Source organism: Diadema antillarum, unplaced genomic scaffold, assembly GCF_040938485.1.
Source record: "Diadema antillarum isolate AM-2024a unplaced genomic scaffold, OU_Dant_1.0 seq00001573_RagTag, whole genome shotgun sequence".
Lineage (NCBI taxonomy): Eukaryota > Metazoa > Echinodermata > Echinoidea > Diadematoida > Diadematidae > Diadema > Diadema antillarum.
Genome location: NW_027272293.1, coordinates 1008285 through 1019450, shown reverse-complemented (window position 1 = coordinate 1019450; position 11166 = coordinate 1008285). Strand labels below are relative to the sequence as shown.

The 11166-nt window shown below is 36.9% G+C and overlaps 1 protein-coding gene across 1 annotated transcript in view; it reads left to right on the top strand.

The window, feature by feature from the left end:
* Positions 1-346: 346 nt before the first annotated feature.
* Positions 347-11166, top strand: part of LOC139710830 (ATPase SWSAP1-like) — a 29563-nt gene continuing 18743 nt past the window's right edge. The window contains exons 1-5 of the mRNA XM_071622749.1: positions 347-378; positions 1914-2069; positions 3103-3217; positions 4197-4273; positions 4906-5030. Of these exons, the coding sequence (XP_071478850.1) occupies positions 347-378; positions 1914-2069; positions 3103-3217; positions 4197-4273; positions 4906-5030 (505 nt within the window). The remainder of the gene's footprint in view (positions 379-1913; positions 2070-3102; positions 3218-4196; positions 4274-4905; positions 5031-11166) is intronic.

The following is an 11166-nucleotide window of genomic DNA, read 5'->3' as shown; positions in this document are numbered from 1 at the left end:
CTCATTCGGACCACTACTTTTAGTGTTGTATTGATATATTTGTACTTGGTATCTAATCCAAAACCAGGCTTGATTTGCTTAGAATTCTGTTTTGAATCCTTTAAAATTGAACGGTTGCAATTATTGGTAATTCGCCGGGGATTCTACGTACGGGATCGCACTGTTTTCGTGCTTCCGCACCTCCTTAACGGACCAATGAGCGGATGGCACTCCGTCGATCGCTAACGGGCAGTAGCTGATGTTCCCCTCTTCATCGAGGATATTCACATCTCGGTCTCAGGAAACAACGTCAGGAGACAGCACATGCCAGTATAGTGGACTACTGCAGCATTGTTTGAAGAATGAAATGAAATGTCTTATCACAGGGGACAAGGAAAGGTAATTTATGACTACAGTGGTTTATCTTACCTGGGTTTAGAACTGAAGTTCGCTGTCGGCCTAGCCCCATACGTTCAATTTCATGTAAGCATTTTAACCTGCCCTGTGCCTGATCCACACTGCACTGACCACAGACAGTTCAAATTCATCATGAATAGATTTCAAGTTTCTGTTTATAAGTTGTTTGTGTTTAAAGTATGGATGTTTGGCCGGATGTTTTATGATTACAGTGCAATGGGATAGTATACTCAATTTGTTTTGTTAATAAATAAGTTTGTTAAAATCATAAATTATGCAAACATCTTTGTCGTGGCCTGGTAAACAAAAAGCCATCACCCGTGGCCCTGCCATCAGCAAATTCACCCAATATGTCTACAGTAGTCAGGTGGATTCTTGGCTTTGGACTTCCATTCATCATGCACTGTAGCAAGGGGTATCCAGGTCAGGTGGGTGCTATCAGTATTGAATAATCACATCATGTAGATGCAGACAGACCATTGCACATGAATATACAAGTCTCATGCCATGCTTTATGAAACTTTAGTCTTTACACATCTTGGCTACACTTTCATTCATTTTTCATATTATTATTCATATTCTAAACTCAATTTTGCAAGCACCCATGTTTATATATGGACTGTTTTATTCAGAATGGTTTCATCAAAAATTTGGGCAAGATGTGTCGACTGTTGAAACTAGCCCTGAATTTTCAAAGTGAATTTGGATGAAGAGTTGTGAAAATGTATGGTGTTTAAGTTGGGCATTAGAATGTGTCTATGATGGCTATGTTTGATTTGATTGTATTGCACTGTGCTAGTTTGTGCTCAGTTGCCTAGCCTCTCCACATATTGCCTACAAAGTTTAGAGTTCAGAGTCAGATCAAGGAGGTGTATGATACCCTTTTGGTTAGACTTTGAAAGAGTTCTGAGGCAGTTCTTTTGATGAAAACAAATCTCAACTTGGTTCAATAATGCTTTGTGCACCATTTTTCCATTGTTTCATGGATTCAATTTTGAAAACAAGGAAATCAATTGACAATTGATAATGACAATGACAATTCTCAACACTTTAGGCAAACTTCTGGCATGACTTGTCATTGTACAGGTAATTGTATAATTAAAAAAAAAATTGGGTTTATTTCTTTTTTTAACAAAAATTTAGGGCAAAAGGAAAATGATGATTACAGTTTAGTGCTTTTCAGATGGAATTAAGGAAAATTGTAGTTTTCATCATTGCTTCTGACCTTAAAAATGTTCTTAAAAGCCTTTGGACAAAGGATAGTCTTAAAAAATTCAGTCAAGGGTGCCAAAGAACTCGTCCCGCAAGCCGCTGACATTGATGCTGTTAGTTAGTGTACCACATTTATTACTACCTCTCATGGCTTATCATTCATCTGATTCTGTGTATGAGTAGATATTGTATGGAAACTTGTAAAAGAACACTTCTGATGATTCATTTTTATTCAGGCTTTTCGTGCCTAGAGAAAAAAATTGAATGCCTGTTGTTCATATCATACTTTGCAAACCTTGTTGCAGTGGCAAGACAGCCCTCTTGTTTCAGTGTGCTGTTTCCTGTGCCCACGATGGACATCGTGTTGTCTTCATCACACCTACAAAGTTCAAGTCACTGCCCCCATCAGTTGAGGGTGCTCCACTGCAAGATCCATTGCTGATGAAGCAAATCAATATAATGTAAGTACCTGTAGTGTCGCCTCTAGAAACCCAGAATAAATTTCACAGTTACACTGCATCAATATTAGTATTTCTCCATGGATGATGTGATTGTGTGATAATTCAAGTACTGAGAAATCATGCTGTTTTTAACCCATTGAGGATGGCATGATTTTGCTACTACACACATTTCCCGTAGATACCTGCCTGAGTGTACTCATGACTCATCCTCAACAGGTTAATGATGGTAAAATTTATGCCAAGTCCAGCCGTCTTCATCAGCTTCATTCACTGCCACAGTCATGCATCATATCACCGTGTAATTAGTTTGTAGCGGTCACTCACACAACCTGTCATTATGTTTTGAGTACCTTCATGTGTTTTCAATGAGGAAATAGCAAAGAAAATGTACCCTGGGTTCTTGAGACATCTTCTGTCATATCATTAATGGAATTTTACTTTATATGTAGATTAAGATGATTTGATCAGTTTGATATGAAAGTGGCAATTGCAGGACCCATATTTGCAATAGGCCATTCCTTTCTTTTATCATTTAGGCTGGAAACCAAGAGAAGTCAGGGTGCTACATAACTTTTTGTTACCACTTGCCCGGTCAGGCAAGCAAATTTTCAAACTGTTGCAGAACACTTGCCCGTACATGAATTATACTTGACCAAAAAGAAACTCTAACTACCGTACTGGTTAAAGATATAAGAAATCACTTGTAAAGCCAAGGGTTTATAAAACGCTGCTCTGCGCACGGCACCTACGTATTGGCGCATGTCGATACCCTCAATTCGGGCAAGCATTTTTCTCATTGTTCCAAAACACTTGCCCGACTTTGATTTTCACTTGCCCCGGGCAATCGGGCAAGTGCTTATGTAGCACCCTGGAGGTTTCAGTGTAATGATGTGTGAGCCATTGGCTACTTGCCAGGGCTGCCATCTTACATCAGACAGTGGCTGATTAGCCAATATACATGTAGTGCTCCTAGCCGTAAACTCTTGCAATAAATTTGTTCTTGCCTTCCCTTCATCCTTGATTTCTGCTCCAGGTACTTTCAAGACCGGACCAGTATTCTTACCTACCTCAGTAGAATCCACACGCTGAGTTCCTGTCCAGATGTTATCATTGTAGACAACCTGGACTTTTATGCAAGTCATCCGCAGGTAATACTGTCTTGGTACAGGAATTGTGCCATTACGTTGTTACGTCAATCATGTTCAGCATGTTAAATTTTTTGAAACAAGCCTTCAGCCCAACCTGTTTTTTTTTTTTTTTTTTTTTGGGGGGGGGATGTCTTGGTGGTCTCACAGAAAACATCGATACTAATTGGTGTTAAGATCTTTACCAAACGATTCTTTCAAATTGGTCATGAGATTATGCAGTGATTGACATAAATACATTATATATAAATTAAAAACGCGCACACACACAAGTGTCTCGCGACAAAAAAGTTGTAAGTGGTATTTTGAAGTTCAATGCTTAAGCATTCTATTACAGTCTTTGTGTGCATTGTTTCAACCTAATGCAATGTCACTAAATCCTGTGTGTAGCATGGGCATTTGATCATGCCACTTTGTCATTCGGAACTGACTGTTTTAGCTGGAAATAGTCTTTCACTCAACAAAGCCTAATGTGGATGGAAACGACCCTCATGATTCCAGTTTATCCTTCCCGGAACAGTAGGAGCAGTATCTTTGACGTGACCTGCACATGACATAATTTTTTGGGCTTTTGATGTTTGCAAATTTCACTCATTGGCCAACTGACGGAATTAAGAGCCTGCTGAAATATTGTGTGAGGTGACGAAACATGCAGTGTGTATCATCTCGGGGGGGCAGATGGGGGAATCATTAACCTCACTTCTTTGAAATACTTATTTCTCAGGCCTTCACTTTGAATCTCAATTCCAAATCTAACAACATGCTATATTCCCTTACTAGTCTCTATTCATTGAATATATGTATGAAATGCAAGGTACATGCAGTCTTTGATCCAGTACAGTAACAGAAGTTGGCTCAGCAGTATCAAACCTTGAAAGGTTCTGTCATCTTCCTTGCTATTTAAAAAAAGTGCTCACTGACAGACATCAACTCATGTACTTCTAATCCAGTTTCTATTTATTTTACCTTTTTTTGACTCCAGGCCAGTGATACAACATTTACTGTGTCAACTCTATGTGCATACCTGGTTGATGCTGCAACGTTCATTTCTTCAAAGAGGTCAGACATCTCTTTAATTTCTTCCTCCATAAAGTTCTAAGTGAACATTATCTAGAAATGCCAATGCTCTAGTAACATTTAATGCAATGAGAATGTGATCTTATGTCTCTGGCCGGGATGATTTTGACAAACTTAATGAGATAGTTTGTGTGTTTTTTCTCCACTAGTGAAATGTTTTTTTTATATTTTTTATTATAGTGCAAATGATGTGAAGTTAACCTTATATAAGTCAGCAAATGCAAAGAAGTTGCTAGTCATCGTCATATAACAGCAATTCAACCTTCATTTCAGGCATGAACTCACTAGGATGAAGTCCTTTGCATGTAGCATATCAGAAGTAACTAACAAAAAATATATATATGACAAAATTCAAATGGTAATGATGCCTAGGACCAACTACCTTTAGTTGCTGCAGTGTAAGCAGGTATCATCTTTATGAAATGAGTTGTCTTATTCCAAACCAGCTTAAGTTTTTCTAAGACTTCTATTATGTACATACACTGAGTGTATTTCTGCTCCAACCACTTACATGGCCCCTTTAGCTGATACAGGGTTGTAGCTTCTCCCTGAAACAATATGATCATGTAGAATAGATGTGATGATATACATTGCCTGTTTTATATCCTTTACAGAAAAGACGGAGAAGACCTCTCTTCAAAAGGCCTTGTGATGGCGTCTGTTTCCTCTCCAGCCCAGGGCCAACTCCCTGGGGCCTACGTCTACTCCAAGTTTCTACCAAGGGAGCTTAAACTTACTGGTAAGTAGAGGCATGTTATGATATCTGTGCTGCGTTAATTTTCAAGCAGGACACACATACTTGATTATTGATGGCATTTAAAGATTAATTTTGATCCTTTACATTGAATTTACCCTTTGCTGTCGGTATTTTAAGATTTTTTTTTCAATTCAATTCAATTCAGTCTGGTTTATTGAGAATACTGCCATGGCAGCCAAGTGGCTCAATTGTGGAGTGACATACAGTTGTATACGATAGAATATAAAAGGTCATTATTGCATTTAAAAAAAATACATAGTAATCATATACACACATACATATGTTCATAATTACTTGGTAAAACTGTGAAAAAAAATAATAGATTTACACGGTATAAAAAATACATACTAAGATGACAACAATCAGCATGACTAAAAAATATCAATTACTTATCTATCATTCACCAATATGGGGCACATGGTTTGCTATTATATAAATGGCATATAAGTATAATCTAGAACCAAGTGGTATACCAAGTGGATTCATAGGTACTACCACATTGGGAGAAATAACAGTACCTATGTACCACTTTTATGTCATGATTAAACTGTGATTATTCCATTAGCGAAAAGGCATGTAAAATTTGGAAAATAATCTAACTTCTAAGCAAAGATTGAAATCTGACAAAAATGTACACAGAGGCCTCCCCAAAACACAAAGATGTGATGCACTCTTCTGGGACTGCTGCTGTAAAGATATTCAAAAACATCAAAATTTAGCCCTTTACTGTAAAACAATTAATGTTTGCGTGCATTTTAATTGCAAAGATTTGCGAAATTAAAATGCATGTGAATGTTCTTGTCTATACTATGTGTTGAATACCAGTGACAATTTGCGAAAATTTTATGCCAGAAAAAACAAACAAACAACCCCCCCCCCCCCAAAAAAAAAAAAAAAAGAAAAAAAGAAAAAAAGAAAAGAAAAGAAAAAAAATTCTGGCTCCAATTTCTGAAAATTTCATGCCATGAAAATATCTTGCTTTACAATATAGAATTTAGTCTGGTCTACCTAGCAAAAGCTATTGTTATTCTTGGATTAATTTCACATTCATACACAATATAGTATATATGCATCTGCTGTATTAGCTGAGGTAAATAATATGTGAAAAATGTGTGCCATGAAGTAAAGAGAGAAAAAAAACAGCAACTAACAATAGTTTCTATAGAATACCTTCTGATGCTATGTCAAAGCAGCAGTCTTGAAACAGTGACATGCAGAGTTTTTATATGAAGTACAGAGATGCCCAACCCCAAGCATCTCTTCAACAGGAGATTCTCTCTCCTGGACCCTGTAGCAAGCTGGAGACTTGGATTGTGCAGACATTTTGCACATTATCCTGGTTGTTGATTGTTGACATTAGTTAGCTGACTCTGTGTACTAAACTCCCGCTGAAGTACATGAGTAGAAGCTGACAGCATTCGGTATGTGACTACCAGCACAATACCACCTTATTGTGTAGTCCCACAAACTACTCCCAAACCAGAAACATTTAGGCTGTTCAATCAGCAAAATCTGTCCAGAATTGAGTAGAAAGCAAACACTCTGTGTAAGGAAATCAAATCCCTTTAATTACAAGCCGACCTCAGTTTTCTGACGACGTCAGGACCAGTGGGTGTTGGGATAGGTGATTTGGTCTGATGAGAGAGATGTGCTCAGATATGACTCTTTCTACTACGTTCTGCTTGGGATACATGTTGCTGTCAATTTTCCAATACTATGATTTAATTTGCATGGTATTGTCATATTTTGTAATGCAGATGATGCAGAAATTGAATGAAATGTTGGTGCATTATCCTTTCTCACATGTGTGTTTGCGTGATATTGACTGTGAATGAGATTAAAAATGAATGGGAGTGCTGTAGGCCTTATTTATGAAATATCTGCATTGCTCCCTCTAGTGGCAGAAAATTGCAAATGCAAAATTTATCGCCATGAAGGTTATTATCAATATAAAGTTGAAATTAAAAATCTTTTAATTTTTTTTTCTTGTCAAATATCAGTATTTGCAGAAGACCTTTAAATGATTTTTTTTTTCTGTCCTCTATTCTCTATTTCTCTTTCTTGAAGACTTTAGATGTGATAATAGAATCTATTGCCAAAGTAACTTTTGGATTTTAACTCACTTTGAATACCCTAATTTCTTGACTACTGGGATTATTACTTGTATTGTGTGATTTTGAGATACTTGTTGACAAATTCTTCATTTACATTTATATGTTGATGAGTTATCAGTAAAAAGAGATTTTTTTTCGGACTTCTTGATGCAGAAATCTGTTGAAGCTATTAGGTCACAGGAAACGCTCAATTTCAAAGGTGGGTGTCTCCCTTTGTGACCTTGTTTGCCCCATGGTGGTATTATGTGAATCACACAGTCAGTGTGCATTACAGTCATGACAAGTATTGCCATGCCCGTGTTCTTGATCCAATTGTCTACAGCTCACAGTAGTGTTTCATTATAGCGTCAGAGTAGAACTTTGATCACTTACACTCACAAATGTAGTGTGTTTTTGAAAGTTTGTGGAGAAAACTCACACTCGTCTCCATAGTAAATGCAGGCAGTTTTATTACAGTAGGAACCATCAATAACAGAAAAAAAGGAATTAATAAAATGGGTAAGTGAATGAATAAGACATTTTTCTGGGACACAGCATCACTGGCTTGTACTACACTTTATTCAGTTACTGTTTCAATAACTAAAATTTAAAAATTCCTCCTGTGTTGAAAGGATGGCAACAATGATGAGCTCTCAATATAGCAGTATAGCAGTTTATATAAATTCCTGTGGGAAAAACATTTAGATTTGCCACTCCTATCCAGAGCTTGTCATCTCTTTCCATTTTGATTTGTTTGTAGGCTCTATTGTCGTGCTGTGTTATATGATTGTTTGTGCTGTAAATATGCCTGGTATATTATTCCCTGCAACGTTTGTTCGTTTGTGTTCAGATTGAAATCAGATTTGATGAAAGTTTCCGTTATACAGTTGTACTTTTAGTCTTCCCCTACCCCCCCCCCCAGATATTTAATATATATATGTTGTGACACTATTTGTCTGCATGTTGGCGTAATACTGACTGCCCTTTTTGATAGATAATAAGTTCTGACATCAAGACTTGATACACCACCATATGGCTGGCCAAATCAGGGATTATTACACAGATTACAGAGAACAGACGGTGCAGCATTACTCACCATGCAGTCACTACTTGTCAAACTTCTCTTCGATGTAGGCCTACCTGTCAAGACAATTCAAAATGAGCTGATTGTGTTTTTGCATTAAAAAAACAAACAAACAAACAAACAAACTTGCCAATGCAGAGCAATTGATAAACAAGATACACATGATATACAAGTGCCATGCTGTAAATGTGTAGTAGTTCGTGTATTCAATGTGATTGCACGTTGTCATACTGTTATTTTTCTCATTTTTCTCAAGTGCCATCCCCCTCCTCCCATTATGGTACCACCTCACATTTATTTCTTTGTCACATTAAAGACTGACAGTCATGGATGTTATAGGCAGGGCTCGACACTAACTTTTATTTTTGGTGGCCCGATCGGGCCACCAAAATCATGAATTTGTATTTTTTGGTGGCCCGAAAGTAATATCTGGTGGCCCGAAAAAAAAAAATCAAATAAAAAACATGAAAAAACTAAATCGGTCCTACTAAACATAGAAACATAAATATTAAGCATTACTGATACAGGTACCCATGTCTAACATTAGTGAATAGAAAATTCATTCATCTTACCGTTATTCTGAGTTCTAAGATTTAGCAAATGGGCTTATAGATTATATTGAAATTTTATGCTATTTTCGTGGTCAAAACTTCCGTTTGAAATGAGAAAGTGGGAGCATTTACAGACATTTGTAAACATCCGACATTAAAAATGTTTTAGCGTTGTAAAGAGCCGAAAGTTACCGCTATTCATTTCTGATTGTAAAAGCAATCATCCAACACTTACTAGTATTTTAGCACCTTACAAAGCCGATTGTTGCCGTTAATCATTTTTAAATGTAAAAGAAAACAACCGACAATCATTTTAGCATCTTACGGAGCTAAATGTTATCCCTATTCATTTCCGAAAGTGAAAGCAAACATGCCCTTTTCATTTCAGCATCTAAATGAACCGATTGAAACCTTTAATCATTTCCAAATGTAAAAGCAACAATCTGTTATTCATTTCCAAATTTAAAAGCAAACATCCGGCATTTATTTTATCATTGTACGGAGCCGAATGTTACTGCTGTCCACTTCCGAAAGTGAAATGAATCATCTGACAATTATTCTAGCATCATACGGAGCTGAATGTTACTGTTTTTCATCTTTAAACGTCAAGGCAGACATCAGACATTTATTTTACCATCAAACGCAGCTGAATGTTACTGCTATTCATTTCAAAATGTAAAAGCAAATATCCGACATTTATTTTAGCATCGTATGGAGCAGAGTGTTACTGGTATTCACTTCCAAACGTAAAAGCAACAATCTGACATTTATTTTGCCATCTTCTGGAGCTGAGTATTATTGCTATTTACTTTCAAAAGTAACAGCAAACATCCAACATTATTTTATTTAATCATCGTACGGAGTTGAATATTATTGTTATTCATTTCCGAACGTCAAAGGGATCATTCAACGTTTATTTTAGCATCTTCCGTAGCTGAATGTTATTGCTATTTACTTTCGAACGTAAAAGCAAACATCCGGCATTTATTTTATTATCTTACGGAGTTGAATATTACTATTATTCACTTCCGAATGTCAAAGCAAACATTCGACATTCATTCCAGCCGCGGAGCCGAATGTTATCCCTATTCATTTCCGAAAGCAAAATCTTATATCTGACATTAAATTTAGCACCGTACAGAGCTGAATGTTACAGTTATTCATTTCCAAAAGTATAAGCAAACATCCGACATTTATTTTAGTATCATACGGAGTCGAATATTACCGTTATTCATTTCTAAAATAAAAAGCAAACATTGACATTTATCTTAGCATCTTATGGAGCCAATTGTTACCGCCGTTCATTTCCAAAATTAAAGGCAAACATCCGACTTTTTTTGGTGGCCCAGTTGGGTCACCAAAATCTTCATTTCTGATATTTTGGTGGCCCGACGTGCATTTTTGGTGGCCCCGGGCCACCGGGCCACCGTTAGTGTCGAGCCCTGTTATAGGTACTGCCATATGTGTTCTCTTGTTTGCACTAATAGTAGGACACAGGAGTTCATATCTGCAAAGCTCACAGAAGACACGGAAGAAAAATTATGAAACTGTCAGTTTCTGACTGCCTGAACCTGGTGCAAAGACTGCCTAGCTGAATCCCAAGAATTGTTTGTACATCTGTCATATATGATCACTTAATTGTTTTGGGCTTAAAATTACCATAACTAATTGTGTACAGTTTTATACACAGCAGACACGCAGCCAAACAATCTCGCTCCACTGGAGTTGACCATATGCAATGATAATGAGCATAGGCTTCCTTGCACATATTTGTTGATGGGCAATTCTTTCGTAGCAGGCCTGCACTAGTCGTGATTTTCGAATATACAGTGGTGGGCAGCAAACCAAGACTGATTCAATCAAAGAACTGTAATATCTGACTACCCATTCCTTTAAACAGGTATGAACAAACCTGGTCAGAGAGAAATATCAGTGACAATTTTGGAAATCATTCAAAAGAATAAAGGAATGCATAATGAAAGTTGCTCATTATTTCATACCTTTTCAAAACCGTGACACAGTGACAGGTTCGAGTCCCACTAGTTCCCTTTTTCCGGACATGTTTGTTCATTTACAGATCAGCAGTTGTGATCTTAACAAATTTGATATCTTTCTTTCATTTAATATTCCTTGTCCACCTTGGACTACTTAACAGAACAATGTCAGAATTTCGGTGCTCAGGTATTAGTTCCATGTTTATCATGTCATTGAGGTTATAAATTTCCTTACCACACAGGCTGCCATAGACTTGTAAAAATATCAATTATGTAATCTCGCTGAAAAGATTCATCTGATTGGAAAATCAACTGGATGAATGTTCATTTTATCACAACCACTGATTGTGATAAAACGAACGTTCATCCAACTACGCAATCAATTATAACTCTTCA